Source organism: Heterodontus francisci, chromosome 32, assembly GCF_036365525.1.
Source record: "Heterodontus francisci isolate sHetFra1 chromosome 32, sHetFra1.hap1, whole genome shotgun sequence".
NCBI classification, from domain to species: domain Eukaryota; kingdom Metazoa; phylum Chordata; class Chondrichthyes; order Heterodontiformes; family Heterodontidae; genus Heterodontus; species Heterodontus francisci.
The window spans coordinates 15,398,607-15,417,141 of NC_090402.1; the positions used below are offsets into that span (position 1 = coordinate 15,398,607).

At 42.2% G+C, this 18,535-nt stretch overlaps 1 protein-coding gene across 4 annotated transcripts in view; it reads left to right on the forward strand.

Annotated features, from left to right (window-relative positions):
• The window catches only part of nup188 (nucleoporin 188), a 93,472-nt gene that overhangs the window by 56,285 nt on the left and 18,652 nt on the right, over positions 1-18,535 (forward strand). For 3 of the 4 annotated variants that reach the window (XM_068012315.1, XM_068012316.1, XM_068012317.1), the window contains 11 exons: positions 5,154-5,223; positions 5,697-5,764; positions 6,830-6,889; positions 7,246-7,441; positions 10,404-10,481; positions 10,687-10,772; positions 11,179-11,324; positions 14,690-14,877; positions 14,985-15,185; positions 16,758-16,850; positions 17,991-18,149. In XM_068012315.1, the coding sequence (XP_067868416.1) occupies positions 5,154-5,223; positions 5,697-5,764; positions 6,830-6,889; positions 7,246-7,441; positions 10,404-10,481; positions 10,687-10,772; positions 11,179-11,324; positions 14,690-14,877; positions 14,985-15,185; positions 16,758-16,850; positions 17,991-18,149 (1,345 nt within the window). The remainder of the gene's footprint in view (positions 1-5,153; positions 5,224-5,696; positions 5,765-6,829; positions 6,890-7,245; positions 7,442-10,403; positions 10,482-10,686; positions 10,773-11,178; positions 11,325-14,689; positions 14,878-14,984; positions 15,186-16,757; positions 16,851-17,990; positions 18,150-18,535) is intronic. The other variant, XM_068012318.1, reaches the window with a different exon arrangement.

The following is an 18,535-nucleotide window of genomic DNA, read 5'->3' on the forward strand; positions in this document are numbered from 1 at the left end:
ATGGGATCTTTCAGGCCTACCTGAGAGGGCAGATGGAGCCTTGATGTCTCATCTGAAAGACAGCACCTTTGACAGTACAGCACTTCCTCAGTGCTGCTTTGAAGTGTCTACCTGGATTATGTGTTCAAGCCCCTGAAGTGGGTTTTGAAGCCCTGTCTTCCTGACTCAATAGAGAGCGCTACCTAAAGTGCCACAGCTCAAAAATTAGGTGGTTCTACAAGTATTATTGACGGGTCCACCTTCTTGTAAGGCATAACCCTGGCTAACATGATGAAATTATTCTGACCAATGGTATTCTGGTTAAATGTGACAACTGACCTTGAGACTGAAACCTTACAAACAAGGCTAGAAAATAGCTGTTCTAAATCTTTGCCAGTGCACCTTTTTCAATTGCTGTTTTAAATATTGAAATTTACTATTAAAGTTAATGAAATTGCTGGACTACCCTTTTTATGTTGTAATACAGGGTTGTCCAACATATGACCCACTGGCCAGAATTGGGCCGGCCAAAGGTTTCCATCTGGCCTGCCAAGGATGAGAAATTTCCGCTGGAAATCCATCATTATCTTCTTCCAGCCTGCTGAAACCTTCTGCCAATGACTGGAGCTCCTTTTCTGACCTGATGGAGACCTTTCACTGCTCATGCCTTCCTTTACCAAGATAGCAGGAGTGCTTCAGTATCTTATGTTCTGGTTCCTTTAGTAAGATGACAGTACTCTGGCTGAGCTGCGTGTCTGCCGGCACTTCCCGCCCGAACTCCATTCCCAGTGCAGCCTTCTCAACCTTGAGCTCAGGCCCCCAGCCCAGCACTGGCTTTGTCTGCGTATGGATCCAGCCTGGGCCTCGGGCTCCGGGCTCTTCATCTCTGCCACCGTCACCGAGGAGGAGGCGGCAGGGTGCTGGGTTAACCGGGCCCAGGGAGTAGGGGGGAGACAGAGAGGAAGGTGGTTACAGAGTGAGTGGAGGGGTGGGGGGGGGAGCGGAGAGAGAGAGGGGCACACAAAGAGAGACAGGGATGGAGAAAGAATCAGACTCAGGAGAGGGAGAAAGACAGAGGGCAGTCAAGATCATTATGACAGTTGAATATTTATCTGGAATACACCACATCCATACATCAAGCGTGCGGGCAGACTTTTGTCTACTTCTATAAGCAGAAACCATGCCAGGTATCTCCCTAAAAATCAGTGTCCAACATTGTGATGAGAAAGTAAGTTAATAAATTGATCTTATTTAAAGCTTGTTCACAAAAATACACATTTTTGTGATTTTGATTAAAAGTGAAATAAATTTATAATATCTATTATCATTCCAAAATTTGCTCACCGGCCCCCTATGTAGGACAAAATTTATAATGCGGCCCCTCAGGCGCAAAGCTTGGACACCTCTGTTATTTTTTTAAAATTTCGTTCATGGGATATGAGCTAGTCCAGCATTTATTGCTCAACCCTAATTGCCCTTGGAAAGGTGGTGGTGAGCTGCCTTCTTGAACCGTTGCAGTCCATGAGGGGTAGGTGCACCTACAGTGCTGTTGGGGAGGTGTTCCAGGATTTTGACCCAGTGGCTCAATATGTACCTATTTCAAGGGTACCAATCACAGGAGAGAAACCATTTGTCCCCATCTCATCAGTATAGAAAAAGCTATAGCCCTTGCCCAAACAAAACACATCAAAATGGGAAAAATACAAATATTGCAAATCTGAAACAAAAACAAAATGATGGAAATACCCGCTGTGCTCATCAAATTCTGTGAAGAGAAAAGGCAGTTCAACATTTCAAGCATAACGTTTTGGCAGAATTGAAAATGAAAGATAAGCCAAGCAAAGATGAGAAATGTTGAAAAAGCTCCAGGCTGGTCAGCATCTGTGGTGAAAACAGAGGAGTTAATGTTTCAGGTTTGGGTCTTCTGTCAATAAATGCCTTGCTCGTGATGCCCACCTCCTGAGAATTAATGTTTTTTAAAAAATTCCAACACTATTCGCACCCCCAGATACGGACTCACCTAGTGAGATCTCCAGGTCTCTCCTCCTATAAACAAAATGGGGTATTTAATTAAGGTTTGTGTTCAGACTAGGAACTTCAGAGTATCCAGGAGAGAGACGAGGTGCTGTTTCTGAAGTTTACATTGAACTTGGTATACAATGTCCTATGATTTAGGATAGTGTATGCCAAGGGGTTTAAGTGGCAATGGGAGAGGAGGTTAGTGGTAAACCAAACGGAGATCAGGGTTACATTTATGGGCAGCACAGAGGTTTTAGGCAGACTAACCACTTCATCTGCACGTGTGTGTATGTGTGTGTGTGTGTATGTCGTCAGCACTACATGCAGAGCACTATACTAAATTGGAGGAAGCAGATGTAAATGTCTGTCTGATGTCGAAGGCATGTTTGGGGTTCTGGGCAAGGGTGTAGCAAGAGGTGAATTGAATATGCTGTGGCTACATGGAAAAGTGGCAGGGAAGGGTAGCTAGATGTTGGGGTGATGGAAGAATGAACAAGGATATTAGAGAGAGAGAACAGATCACTCTGGAAAGAGCAGAGGCGGGGGAATAAATATTTGAAAGAAAAAAGACTTGCATTTATTTAGCGTGTGGCTTTCATGCAGAGACATCGACCGTCGACATGCTGTTCTCCCTTCGTCAGATACAGGAGAAATGCCGCGAACAACAGATGCCCCTCTACATTGCTTTCATGATGTCACCAAAGCCTTTGACCTCGTTAGCAGACGTGGTCTCTTCAGCCTACTAGAAAAGATTGGATGTCCACCGAAGCTACTAAGTATCATCACCTCATTCCATGACAATATGAAAGGCACAATTCAACATGGCTCCACATAAGACCCCTTTCCTATCCTGAGTGGCGTGAAACAGGGCTGTGTTCTCGCACCCACACTTTTTGGGATTTTCTTCTCCCTGCTGCTGTCACATGCGTTCAAGTCCTCTGAAGAAGGAATTTTCCTCCACACAAGATCAGGGGGCAGGTTGTTCAACCTTGTCCGTCTAAGAGCGAAGTCCAAAGTACGGAAAGTCCTCATCAGGGAACTCCTCTTTGCTGACAATGCTGCTTTAACATCTCACACTGAAGAGTGCCTGCAGAGTCTCATTGACAGGTTTGCGGCTGCCTGCAATGAATTTGGCCTAACCATCAGCCTCAAGAAAACGAACATCATGGGCAGGAGGTCAGAAATGCTCCACCCATCAATATTGGCGACCACGCTCTGGAAGTGGTTCAAGAGTTCACCTACCTAGGCTCAACTATCACCAGTAACCTGTCTCTAGATGCAGAAATCAACAAGCGCATGGGAAAGGCTTCTACTGCTATGTCCAGACTGGCCAAGAGAGTGTGGGAAAATGGCGCACTGACACGGAACACAAAAGTCCGAGTGTATCAAGCTTGTGTCCTCAGTACCTTGCTCTATGGCAGCGAGGCCTGGACAACGTATGTCAGCCAAGAGCGACGTCTCAATTCATTCCATCTTCGCTGCCTCCGGAGAATACTTGGCATCAGGTGGCAGGACCGTATCTCCAACACAGAAGTCCTCGAGGCGGCCAACATCCCCAGCTTATACACACTACTGAGTCAGCGGCGCTTGAGATGGCTTGGCCATGTGAGCCGCATGGAAGATGGCAGGATCCCCAAAGACACATTGTACAGCGAGCTCGCCACTGGTATCAGACCCATCGGCCGTCCATGTCTCCGCTTTAAAGACGTCTGCAAACGCGACATGAAATCGTGTGACATTGATCACAAGTCGTGGGAGTCAGTTGCCAGCGTTCGCCAGAGCTGGCGGGCAGCCATAAAGGCGGGGCTAAAGTGTGGCGAGGCGAAGAGACTTAGCAGTTGGCAGGAAAAATGTCAGAGGCGCAAGGAGAGTGCCAACTGTGTAACAGCCCCGACAAACAAATTTTTCTGCAGCACCTGTGGAAGAGCCTGTCACTCTAGAATTGGCCTTTATAGCCACTCCAGGTGCTGCTCCACTCACCACTGACCACCTCCAGGCGCTTACCCATTGTCTCTCGAGACAAGGAGGCCAAAGAAGAAGCAGTGGAAGGTGCGGAAAACAGGGAGAAGTGAAAATAGAGGCTTGAGAAATAGTTAATATGGTCGAGATCCTGTTGACCACTGTTAAGGGAAATGTTAGTTGAATAAAAAGGATATTTCAGAAGCTGTGGTGGAGAAAATGCTTTCATAAGAGTTGCACTGAGAACTTAAAAATTGTGAGACAGAGATGAAGTCTTTAAGGGAAGCGGGGTGGGAAGAAGCATGATCCAGGTAGTTTTGGAGGGGCCTCTGAATTTGGAATAGAAATCTGTGGAAAATCTTTTTCCAGACAGGGCAGAGAGATCATCAAAAAGGCTGGGAATTAAGAGATGGACTGCATGTACGTGAAGGATGGGTGAAAAGTGGAAGCATAGTTAAACAAATTCTCACGGTCAGCAAAAGCAGGAAACAGTACCAACACAGTCATCAGTGGAATGGAGGAAGAGTTGGGGAGGGAACCTGAATAGGATTAGAACAAAGGTTGTTCCACATATCCTACAATACATGGAAGTGCGTAACTATGCTGAAGATAAAAATAATTATTTGAAATAATTCCTGTTTTATTTGTCTCAGTTGAAATGAAAGATGTGGCATCTAGGCACAGAAAAAACATAAGTGGCCTGAAAGGAAAGTTTTTTTTTAAGTTGGCTGCTTAATCCATATTCTGCACTCTGCTCACCTAAATTGTAAAGCAGTGGTTTAGAAATTGCATATTATGGGAACCAGACAAGTCACATGGCAATATCTGGTGGGAGATAGGGAAGAGCAAATGGCTGTTAAATTCAGACAAGTGCTAAGCTGCCATAACTGAATTGGAGGTTCCCTTCATTGTTGGTGACTCAATAAGCATGTTAGACTAGCACAAAGCTACTTAATTTTATCCAGTTAGAAAACCTTTTAACTGTTAAAGAACCTTGGAGAGTTGAGAGTAGAGGTGACTTAAAGAAACCAAAAGACTTACTTGCTCTTTTAACCAAGGCAAACAGCAGCATAGGAGTCCCTTAAAATACTGAAACTCAAATTGCACTGGTGGATTGCCTGAATTAGAATTTCTACTATCAAAAGATTATTGTGGAAAGATACAAGCTATTGTGTGCAATGGATTTTATTTTTCAGGGATCGATTCTGGGAAAATTTGACATCTGTGCTTTTTGGGGAACTGCCCGCACCCTCTAACATTACAGAGGTATGACTTTTATAAACTTTTTAAAAACCTAACTTTTAGAGGTTACCCTTTCCTTGCCCAAAGAGTGCCTCTTGGCTCTATTGAGGTCTTCATTTTACATTTCAAGGGGAAGCTCTGGCTGCAAATTTCTCAAATATTAAAACTGCTGAAAGGTTATTGTTGTAGATTCCAAATTGTGTTTATCAACACTGTTCACAAAGACATTATCCATGTCAGAAATGGTCCTAGTGAAACTTGGGCATGCTTTCCTTATGATGCAAATTATGTTGAAGTTTTCTGGCCAGCCTTCTAGACTCTTGCCTCCTTCTGCCAAAATGATGGCCAGTCTTCCTCTCTATCTCCCCGCCTCCCAAATCTTCAGTGCTAGTAAACATCACAGCACCTTTAAATCAAAATTTTAAGCGATGTACAGTTCACAGTATATTCTGTATTTTTAATGGGTTTTTCCATAATTAATGTTATTTCCTCTATAGAAGAGCGTCCTGGAAACCTGTGCCTTCACGTTGAAGATCATCTGCCTGGAAATTTACTACGTTGTCAGGTACAACTCTTAATGATTCAGGAGCAGCTGCAGTTTCTTTGTACAGTAGTGTTTATTAAATAACAAGCTGTTCCTACAATAACAGACACTGATGTATTCCACCTTGATACTGAAACACCCATGACTAACCAATTCCACTGGCTTAAGTGAAATGCAACCTGGAAGCATTTCTGCCTGAAAGTCCCTTGTGTCTTTGTAAATTGAGCACTTTGTCCACTTCTGCGTTAGGGACCCAGAAACTGCTGACTGTACTCGCTGACCTAAGTTGGCTCCTGATTTTAAAATTCTTATCCTTGTTTTCAAATCCCTCTCTGGCCTTGGCCCTCCTTACCTCTAATCTCCTGCAGCCCTATAATCCTCCAATTCTGGCCTCTTTAGTGTCCCCTATTTTAATTGCTTTACCATTGGGAGCTGTGCTTTCAGCTGCCAAGGTCCTAAGCTCTGGAATTCCCTCCCTAAACCTCTCCACCTCATTTTCCTCCTTTAAAGATGCTTCTTAAAATCTACCTCTTCAACCTCATATGCCCAAACATCTCTTATGTGGCTTGATGTCAAGATTTGTTTGATAATGCTCCTGTGCAGCACCTTTGGACCTTTTACTATGTTAATGGCACTATATAAATAAAATTATTGTTTTAGACCGCAACAGCAACATACTGCTTCACTGTGGACTATACTACTTCAGTATAGTTTGTTCAAGTCAATTGTTGGCATGTCTGGAAGTAAAAATAACATTCATCTGAGGTTTCGTCTTTGGTTAGATTGGAACAACGTTGTGGGGACATGTGACCAGTTTTGGAGGCCTGCTTTACTTAAAATATTTTCATTTTGTTATGCATTCAATATACATTGCTAAAATGTGCCAGTAAATTACTATTAACTTTAATATATTAGATGACCTGGTATAGATATGTTAATTGCAGTTTTTTAATCCTTCATCCAATCAAACTTTTGAAAACTTATCCTCTGGTTTGCAGCTGATAAAACTCTGTGCTGTATTAGTCTAAACTTATGGGAGTTTTCATTTATGGATTTACACATAAGATTTTCTTTTTCCCATTACAGTCGTAGCTTCCCCGAGATGCTTGCACCTTCTGTGTTAAGGGAAGGACATCATTATTTCGGGTGAATGTTTGTTTATTCTGTTTTTAATGGATGGGCTGAATGAGGAACAGGATTTTCTTTTGATTTCCTTATCTATGCAACTACAGATTTATTCTTGATTTATTTTATTCAATAAGTAAATTAAATCTGTGGTTTTAAAAAAAAACATCCTTGATAATTATCACAATTGTGTCAGGTGTTTGTACTGGGTTCACAATGCCAACTCAGTCATAAGTCATTGATCTATTGAATACAACATTATGTTACAATGGTGCAAATGTATTGGTCTTGTCCTCTTTGTGCTGAGTCGAGCCAAGCATGAATTAAGAAATGATTATGTCTAGGAAATGTTTGATTCATGTTACTTTGTCTGTCAGGGGTTCTCTGGACCAATCCTTAAAGCACACACTGAAGATGTTCTTTGATAAGAAGCGGTACGAATATTGGTCTGAATATATCAAATCTCTTGTCACCCACATGACGGAGACAGAAACAGAGGGGGCTGCCACAATTCTAGAGTTCCATATGGTAATCTCTGCGTGGAGAATGGTTCTCGTTCTGGCTACCAGCTACGTAAGGATAAAATATCAGTTTTTCTGAGCGCTAATTTTTTTTTGGAAGATTAACATGGGTTCAAATCTGCTTTGGTAGCTAGTACAGTAATGGGTGTTAGTGAAGTGACACGTCTTTGCCACCTGGTTAAATCCAACTGATTGCAACAGTTCAGAATCTGGACTACTTAAATTTTCCTGCTTTGTCTGAAATATTTCCGCAGAAGTTAAGGGTATCACCTGTATTAAGCAGACAGTGGTGTTACGATGTTGTAGCCTGTCCACTGAGGTAACCGTAGTATGACACAGCATTAGAGCAATACAATATCTTCTTTGGGCCTCCTTATCTCGAGAGACAATGGATACGCGCCTGGAGGTGGTCAGTGGTTTGTGAAGCAGCGCCTGGAGTGGCTATAAAGGCCAATTCTGGAGTGACAGGCTCTTCCACAGGTGCTGCAGAGAAATTTGTTTGTTGGGGCTGTTGCACAGTTGGCTCTCCCCTTGCGCCTCTGTCTTTTTTCCTGCCAACTACTAAGTCTCTTCGACTCGCCACAATTTAGCCCTGTCTTTATGGCTGCCCGCCAGCTCTGGCGAATGCTGGCAACTGACTCCCACGACTTGTGATCAATGTCACACGATTTCATGTCACGTTTGCAGACGTCTTTATAACGGAGACATGGACGGCCGGTGGGTCTGATACCAGTGGCGAGCTCGCTGTACAATGTGTCTTTGGGGATCCTGCCATCTTCCATGCGGCTCACATGGCCAAGCCATCTCAAGCGCCGCTGACTCAGTAGTGTGTATAAGCTGGGGGTGTTGGCCGCTTCAAGGACTTCTGTGTTGGAGATATAGTCCTGCCACCTGATGCCAAGTACTCTCTTCGGAGAATACAATATACACTAAAATTAAACACACAAAAAATTGGCAGTCCTGTTTATTATGGTGAGTGACAATAAATAAAATTGGAACCTGGAAAGATCCTGTGCTAAATGCTCCTGTCTGTTCTCTTGTATTGCATTCTGGAGCAGAGACTAAAAGTGCCCTAGTTACTTATTTTATAGGGGGAAAAAACTTGCATTTATATAGCACTTCAATACCTAAGTATCTCAAAAGCGTTTAGAAAGCACTCTATCCATTTTAGGTCCTTGCATTTGCTTACATTGAAATCTGTTTGCCACACTTTTACCCATTTACTTCATCTATTAATATCTCTGTAATTTTATGCTTCCATCTGCACTGCTTACAGTGTTGCTTATCTTTGTGCCATCGGTAAACTTGGATATTTCTGGTCATCTAAGCAGTGAATAAATATGAATAGTTGAGGTCCCAACACAGGTATTTACAGGCCACCACTAGTCACATCCTGCCAATTAGAGTAACTGCCCACTATCTCTACCTTCTGTTTCCTACTACTCAGCCAATTTCTTAACCAAGTCAATAATTTTCCATGAGCTTCAACTTTAGCTAACAGTCTCTTACAAAGGAATTTATCAAATATCTTCTGGAAGTCCATATAACTAAGATCCATATACATTTCCCTGTCCGCTACTTCAGTCACCTCTTCAAAAAATTCAATGAGGTTCGTCAGGCATGACCTACCTACCCTTTACAAATTCATGCTCGCTCTCTGATCAGCTGAAAATTTTCACGGTGTTCGGTCATTCTATCCTTAATTATAAACTCAAGCAATTTCTCAACAGCAGATGTTTGGCTAATTGGTCTATAATTCCCTGTTTTCCCTCTGTCACCTATCTTGCAATTTTCAAATTTTTTACTTGGATTATCTGTTAAAGTCCTGGATTAAGATTTGAAGCCATAAGGCTATGACTGAAGCAGAGGGCTGTCAACCAAACCAAAGTAATATGGGTGTGCCTGTAACGAAGGAGTACTTTATGAAAAAGTAATAGTTATGGATAGTCCCTGATGCACAGTTGACTTTTTAAAACTTTTCTTTGCATGTGGATGAAACGGGAATGGTAGCATTTATTGCCCTGAGGACATTGAGTCAACCATGTAGTATGGGACTGGGATGCATATGTAGGCCAGACCAGATGTCATTCCTGAAAGACATCCAGTTGGATTTTTATTACTTTCACGCAACATGATCATTTTCTGGTGTTAGCCCACAAATGTCCAAATTTATTGAATGCAATTTACAGAACTTTAACTTGGCATCTCTGGATTGCTACCTATTAGCATAACCATTATGCCACTGTACCCATGTGCTCCAGTATGTAAAATGCACCATGTCCTGTTGACCATGACTCAACCTTCCCATTTTCAATGAAAAGTTAGATTAATCTTTGTTTGAACTGAGATAATCCTAATTATTTACATGGAGTAACATGGTAGTGAGAGGAAAATCTGGCTTGGATGCGGATGCCCTGCAGAATTTAATGGCAGGATCTCGTCATTTTTTTCTTTCCATTTCTTGCCCATAGCCAGTCAAATTGAGCAGGCTGCAACTGGGGATCCTTGAATAATCGCTGGCAATCAGGAGGGAGGGAGAAAGAAGTTTGGATTTACTAGGATGATGGGAAGAGAGTGGCAATCTGGAGGGAAGGGGAGAGAGATGGGTGTTATGGGATGGAGGCTGGATGTCACAGATTGCAACAGGGGACAGAAAGAGAGGCCATGATCGACATGGGCTTCTTTGAGGGTCCTGGTGGAGCACTCCTCCACCTGCCCCACAGGGAGTGCTATAACAAGCACTTGCCGCCTTGAGCCAGTAGCTCCCACCTTTTTTACTGTCAGGTTTCCTGAGCATGTAAAAACGGTGGTAGGTGTGTATGTAGTAGGTTTTGGGTCGTGTTCCCCATTTAAAAATATTTAACCCTCCCTTCCTGGACCTTCTCGCACTCAAAGTTGGGTGGGGCGTGTTAATATCGTGGCAAATGAGCAGGTGCAATGAATCACTGTTGCTTTGAGAAATCATGCATGCAGCCTAATAACTGAGCTTTATTCTTAGCTATTTTATTCCCCAGGTGGAGGTGATGCATCTAGGTGATTGTTCACTACGGCTGCAGTTACTACAAGATGTTCTAGAGGGAACCAAAGTTTTGGTGAGTTTCTTTGTTTATAATTGCTATCAAATCCACAGTCTTAGCTATGTTGATGGCATTTCAGCAGATGCCCGGCACACTGAAGCCCCTCTTCAACATTTCCGGATGAGCAGTTTTAAGTTGGCATTTGTTGGAAGTGTGCAAGTCTGTTTCCAGTCCACCCTTTACGCTGGACTCTCACCTTAAAATTATGTCTTTTTGGTAGCTATTGGTTCCTTCTTCTGCTTCCTGTCTGCGAATGGGATCTATGCTGGCAACACTACTTCTAATCTTGTTGAAACAGTGGAAAAGGTAGGAAACGAGGAGTAAATATAGATATAGGGTAATCTGTTTGGGATTTGATCACTGATCCATTTTGAGAACTGAATATCTTTTGCATCCTTCCTGTGTTGTGGTTTCTGTTGTAGCATTTGCAAAATTCTCTCTCTATTTTTATTTTATTGAAAATGTTAAAATTGAGGTAAACTACAGTGTAGGATGTACATTGAATACATTCAGTCTAAGAAAGGGCAAAATTAATTCTGCTTCCCAGTTATAAGTCCAAGCTCACATCTGAGGCAGTATGCCTCTGGATGTTGCCCTGGTTTTGCTGCTGCTATTTTTTAAGGAAAGGAGCATATTACAAACGTATGTCCTATAATGAAGTAATGGCACAGCACAGAATACTGAATTTAATGTTTTTTTCCCCCCTTCTCAGCATCATTGTTCATGTGTCTAAAATCCTGGACCCCCTGGACCAAGTTCTAGAGAGCCTGTCACAGAGTAATCAGTACTTCATGGAGAAGACAAAGGCAAAAATATTTTCAGCAATCATAACTACTCTTCAGATCAAACGACTGCAAGGTGAAACTTTCACTTCCTTTTCAAATTATTTTCTTCCAGTGCTTGTATCCTGCGTTGGCTTAAAACATGCTTGAGGTGATGTATGCCACTTGCAATGGGTATAGGCCCAGTGGTTAAAGATTATTACCCTTAGAAGGTAATAGAATAGGCCCCAGCTAGAAAAAGAGCATATTCATGTAAAGCTAAAGCTCAGATGGTGGGAATGTGCGTAGGAAGAGCTAAATGGGTGATGGACAAAGTTAGGAGCTGGCAGAGGAGAAAGCATAATGGTCTACTGTGTAAGCATGGTTATAATTACTGACTTTTCAGAAACCTGGATTTCAATGCATCATAGAACCCATGATTTCTCCTCTCTGGCAGTTAATGCTCCTAATTGAAATTATTTTACCAGTCTTGGCTGCTTGGCATTGCAAAAATCCAGAAAATTTTAAAAACCGGCAACTTTAAAGATGCCAGCCAAGAATACTGGAGAGAGTCGATGTGCTCCATGCTCATTTATTTGATAATGAATAAGCAGCATTGAGAGGCATTGGCTGCCCATCCTGTCAGTCAGCTACGGGGAGACCTGAAGCGCATCCAAAAACACATAATTTGTTGACAGTTGAAACAATGTGTTCTTGAAAAAAAGTATGATCTGCTGCAGAATGGAAAAAGGTCACTATTAGTGTAATGTGCTATTTGGTCAATTACTCTAATTTATTTCAAACAGAAGCCTTATTTTACCTCTTTTCCATTGCATATACTTGTAATTGATAACACGTATTGAATTATAATGCTAAAAAGGAAAGGTCATGAAATGAATCTTGTTCTCTTGTGACATTGCTTGAAGTGTCACAGTATATAATAATTTATAATGAGGAAGAAATACACAAGTAGCACACATTGCAGTAAAGGAGTTAACGTTTTGAGTTGATGACCTTTTATCAGAAACTGTTTCTCTCTCGACGGATGCTGCCAGAATTGCTGAACATTTCCAGCATTTTTTGTTTTTATTTCAGATTTCCAGCATTTGCAGTAGTTTGCTTTTGTAGAAATCCAGAAACTGCCTGGAGGAAAGCTTTAAAAGATTATATTCAGAGCAGAAATATAATTTGCAATTTATGAATGAGCCAGTTACGAATGTGACACTTTACAACAAAAACTTGTATTTCTTTAGCATCTCTAAAGAAATTTTTAAAAAAAATGCCAGGGCATTTTAAAACAAAATATGACACCAAACCACATAGGGCGATATTAGGGCAGATGACCAAAAGCTTGGTCAAAGAGGCAGGTTTTCAGGAGTGTATAAAGGCAGTATATGAAATAGAGAGAGAAGGGAGGGAATTCCAGAGCTTAGGGCCAAGGCAACTGAAGGCACATCTACCAATGATGGAGTGGTTAAAATCGGGGATGCTCAAGAGGCTAGAATGAGAAGAATGGAGGGTTGTGGGGCTGGAGGAGATGATAGAGCTAGGGAGGGGTAAAGCCATGGAGGGATTTGAAAACCAGGATGAGAATTTTAAAAGAGCTTTTGCTCAGCCATTAGCGAGCACAGGGATAGATTTGGAGAGGACATGGCAATCAGGAATTTGGATGACCTCAGGTTTACAGAGGCTAGAATATGGGAGGCCAGCTAGGTGTGCATTGGAATAATCAAGTCTAGAGCTAACAAAGTATGGATGTAAGTTTCAGAAGCAGAAAAGCTGAGGCATGGGCAGAGTCAGATGATACGGAGGTGGGAATAGACGGTCTTAATGGCGCGGATACGTGGTTGGAAGCTCATCTTGGGGTCAAATATGACGCACAGGTTGCAAACAGTCTAGTTCAGGCTCAGACAATTGCCAGGGAGAAGAGTGGAAGATGGTGGTAAGGAAACAGAGGTTGTGGCAGAGACCGAAGATAGTGGTTTCTGTCTCTCAATATCGAATTGGAAATTTATGCTCATCCGGTACTGGGTGTTGGGCGGGAAAAGAAGCTGTTGCGGATGATTCTCTGGCTATGACTAGATAAGAATGGAACCAGGCGAGTGCATTCCCACTCAGCTGGACGACGGTGGAGAGGCATTGGAGAGGATGTTGTGATCAGCCACATTAAAGGCTGTAGATGGATCGAGAAGGAGGAGGAAGATGGTTACCTTTGTCACAGCCATATAGGATCTTATTTGTGATGTCAGTAGCCGTTTTGATACTGTGGGCGAAAACCTGTTTGCAGGGATGAAATTTGGAGGTAACAACTTTGGTGCGGAAAGGAAGGTTGGAAATGGGATGGGAGGGTCAGGATTGCTTTTTGAGGAGAGGTTATGATGGCAGACTTGAAGGAGAGGGGGACAGAACCATTAACAATATCAGCTAACATGGGAGCCACGAAGGGAAGTTTGGTGGTCAGTAGTTTTGTGGGAGTAGGGTCGAGAGAGAACAGGCGGTGGGTCTCGAGGACAAGATGAGCTTGGAGAGTGAATCGGGGCGATAGGAGAGAAATATACAAGTTCAGGCCTAGAGCTAAAGGTTTGCAAAGGAAACCCGACCGAGCCCGAATGCCGAACCCGGAAGTCCGACATGACCTGGCCCAAACCCAACACGTCGTCGGGACCTGTCGGGGTCGGGTAGCAGGCCTTTACCTATGTACTGATGTAAAGGCCTGCTACCCGACCCAACCCCGAAGGGATCCGACGACAGGTGTCAGGTTCGGGCCGGGCCATGTCGGGTTTCCTTTGCACACCTTTAGCTAGAGCAGTGGGGAGACTTAAATTTAGCCTGGTTTACCAGAGAAAGGGAGGGAAGTGGCAGAGGCAACTGGTCGGTCACTCTCAATCTTAGTAACAAAGAAATCCATGAGCTCCTCACACTTGTTGGAGGTGACAAGGCGAAGGATTTAAGACGACGCTTGTGTGGAGAAAAGAGACTGTTAGGTTTGCGTTCTAGATGGTCCTGGAATAGTGAGTAGTTTTTGCAGATGAGAGAAAGACCTGGAAATGCTTTAAGTGGTCCAGCCAGATCTGGCGCTGAATGGCTAATCCAGCTTTGCAACATATCCATTCAAGTCTGAATCCCTTGGACTTAAAGGAGTGAAGATGAGGGCCATACTGAGGAAATGGCCAGGGTGAGAGAGAGAAATGGTTTTAATGGGGACAAGGGCTTGTCGTTGAGCAGAGAGGTAGCTGCAGAAATGTTGTGAATTTTACACCTGGGACAATTTTCAAATTGTGGGCATGCTAGAAACAAGTATTATTTTGTGTTGTATGCTTGTGTGTGAAAAATTGTATTATGATATAACTTGCCTGAGCTGTACACGTTTCTGATTTATGACATTTTATAAACTGTTATATCACTGCCTTGTAATTTACTTGCCGTGTACAGTTCATAATTTTTAAAATCTTTTTTTTTTAGTTTCTGACTTCTCCCAGTATTCCCAAATGCTCCTAACTGTATGTGAGACCATACATAACGAGGCGATTGTTCTCTTTGACCAAACACACCATGCACTGACAACAGGAGATGCTGGCTTATCTGATGACAAGGATAGTATGGAGACTGATTGTGCACCACGGTTACAACACAAGGACCAGAAAGATGGGGTAAGGGGAGAAAAACAGTTGTTTGCTTACACATCGAGGAGAGGGCTGATCTAGCTATAACCTCTTAAGTTTATGGTCTCTGGTATCATCACTCTTCCTGTCTCCAGGTATGCGTGCTGGCTCTGCATCTGGCCAAAGAACTTTATGAAATGGATGAGAGTGGCAACCACTTATTTTTGATCACTCGGAAGGTTCCATTCCTTCCTGCTATGCTTAGCACCCTGGAGCTTAGTCTTCGAGTCAAACAAAATCTACATTTTGCAGAGGCATCTCTACACTTGCTTTTAGTGCTAGCAAGAACGCAGCAGGTAAGTAGTGTTTTTTAATCCTAATAGTTTTGAGAATATCTGGCTGTCTGTTAGGATTAATAAAAACAAAAAACGCTGGAAATATTCAGCAGGTCAGGCAGCACCTGTGAAGAGAGAAGCAGAGTTAATTTTTCAGGTTGATAGTCTTTCGTCAGAACTCAATTCAAAGGTCATTGACCTGAAATGCTATCTCTGTTACTCCACAGATACTACATGACCTGTTGAGTATTTCCAACATTTTTGTTTGTTTGATTTCCAGCATCTGCATTTTGCTTTTGTATTAGGCTTGGTTTTTTTCCCAAAAGTATAATGCAAATTAAAGAAGCACAGACCTGCATTTATATGACCCCTTTCCAGACATCCCAAAGCACATCACATTAAATAAAATACTTCTGAAAGTAGAACTCACTGCTGTAATGTAGTGAATTAAATGGGAACAACCAGATGTCTCCAGGTAGCTCTCAATCTTCTGTTGGTTTGGGAGTAGGTTTGCCATCATTATTATTAAGTAGCCCAACAGAAATGGAGGAGAGAAAAAATGGAAATAAAGGGTAATTGCCTCAAACATCAGTTAACTTGAGAAACAAGCATACTGGTAAACCTAAAATAAAAACAAAGTGCTGGAGATACTCAGCAGGGCTGGCAGCATCTGTGGAGAAAGAAACAGTTAATGTTTCAGGTCAATGACCTCTCATCAGAATTTAAACCTGTTTAGATTAGGTGTTCAACTTTGATTTCACCACAAGCAACTTAGATTTCACCACTATCATCTCCCATTGGTCTTGCTTATTTTTGCACCCAAACAATTTGAAGAAAGTATGGATTGTACAGCAAGAGAATTTAGTATCTCATGTATATAATTTTATGACTCTTGAACTGTGAAAGACAAGTATTGTGCTAGTTCCTCTGGCTTGAGTGCCTCTTGATGGTTTTCGACAGTTGAATTTATTCTCTATCCTGTATTACATTATTTTACATCCTTTACTGAATTCTCGATCAGTTATAATCTAATGTGACTTTGCCAAACGTGTGCTCCTGGTGGCGCTGCTAGGACTAAGAGCTGCTGGCCCGCTGATTGGCCAGCAGCTCACTGAGGTGTGACCTCCTCCCTCAAGTGGGTGGAAGTCCCACCTCCGGACAATTAAAGCCCGGGGACCCGTAAAATGCGGGTCGGATCCCCAGGCTAGGCAGAAGCGGGATCGCCACCAACTTTTACATCGGTGGCGAAGTCCTGTCCGCCTACGGTAAAATCCAGTCCTAAATATTTGTCTAGTAGGCCTACATTATAACAGATTTTGAAAGGCAGTCAACTCTAAATTCATTATTTCTGTCTTTTCAAGTCTCCCTCACAGTGAGTCTATATAGAATATTATAGGTCTGTTATTGGTGCCTTACTATGAGAATACCTTTTGTGTGGCTCTCAATAACGATATGGTGGTGTAATACTGTGTATGTGTGTGTTATGTCAGTGATGTACATTGGTTGTAAATAATTCATTAAATGCTGTTATGAATTTTGTAGAAATTGTGTTTTCTGTTGATTCCTAATTTTTCTCTCACTTTGTACTTTTAGGGAGCAGCTATAGTGGCGGGAGCTGGTGTCCTCCCAAGCATTTGTCTGCCACTCCTAAGCGTTTACCAGCTCAGCACCAATGGAACTGCCCAGGTAACAAGGACTGAGGTGAAGTACACAGAATATTGGGAGATGTTTCATGGAGGTGAAAGTGGAGGGTGTATAGGGTGAATACTTTACATGTGAAGTGTATACCTCTCTATGGATCTCACAAAGTTATGTTTTAAATTAAACTTTGTTTTTGGAATTATATCCAGTTTTGAGGGCTTTTTCATTCTGTTGCTTTGGGCAACTAGATAGGATGCAAACTTGCTGAAGTGTCATTGAGTGTTATTGTTAGGGGGTAAGTCTATATTAAAAAAAAAGCAAATATTTAACGGGCTATGCTGGTTCCTGTTGAGGCTTTGGGGAGAGTGGTTGTGAATTATGGAAATTAGATAGGTGTGTTTGAATGTCACCTGTGAATGGAGCAGCTTTGATGGGCAGAATGCTATTTTCTGGGGTTTTTTTGGTCCATCCTTTTATGTTCTTATGGTTTCCAGAAAGCATGTCTGCTCTCCATTATGTTCTGGATAAACCCCAATTTTATACTCTTATAGATTCTGTTCCTGCTGTGTTTTAATGGACTGTGTTCTGATTGTATAGAAATTAATTTCACCAACTAATTTCTAGAAGAATATTATATTTGAAAATTTTAATGGTCCTAATTTTACAATCTACTTATCCTCTCCAATTTGGAGTTTGACTTAAGTGCCATCTCTTCCTTTCCCCTCAAGTGATATGATTAATATCTCTGTGCTTTGAGTTGAAGAAATCCTTTAATACCAAATGTTTTTTTAAAAAAAATTATATTCAGAACCTCTAATTTTCAGCATGACAAGATGCACATTGCTGGGAAGAACTACTTGCTTTTCAATCAAATACATGTATTGCACAACTCATTATTACATTTACATCTTCTCCTGAGTACAGTATCTAGTTTTCTGTATAACTGGACCAAATGTGTTCATAACTGTACCACAGACCCACATAATGTCCATGGGTCTATGGTTGAGCTAAGCAAGACGGCTTGTTAACTTTCCTATTAGTAAACAATTTTAAGCAACCTGCCTTTCAGTCAGTTATTTGAAGCAGCCTGAAAATGTATAGAATGTTTGTCTGATATGTCAGGTGGACGAATAATTACTTGTTAATGTCGCTCTATTGTTTTTATTTATCGTATCTATAATTCAGACTTTGGGATCCTCACGCAAGTCTCTGGATGCCCCCTCCTGGCCAGGTGTTTATCGGCTCGCCATGTCACTCATGGAAAGACTTCTAAAATCACTACGCTACAATTTCCTTTCAGAAGCCTTAGACTTTGTTGGGGTCCATCAGGAGCGGATACTGCAGGTGGGAACAATGTTTTTTGATGGTTTTAAAATCAATGCTAACTTCTGACATCAATTGAAAGTCTTCATTGCACATGCTGAAAGACGACGGTGATGTCATCCAAATGTGCTTGTAAACCAAAGCTCGTTCTTGGGCTCCTGAACACTTGGTGTGAAGCTCAAATGCTGCCGGTGAGGGGTCCACGGCCCGTTCCTGCTCCCACACCAACTACCTGCACTGCAGCACTGAACTTAGCAGCAAATCTGATGGACAGCCCTGCTGCTTACTTGTGATTTATAAAGAAGCTGCTGGTGACGCTGCTCCCGTTAGCTGGCCGCATGTGCAGTCCACTTCAGACCAGGTGCCTTCCCCCAGCAGTCCGACACACGGTAATGGCGAATACAAGA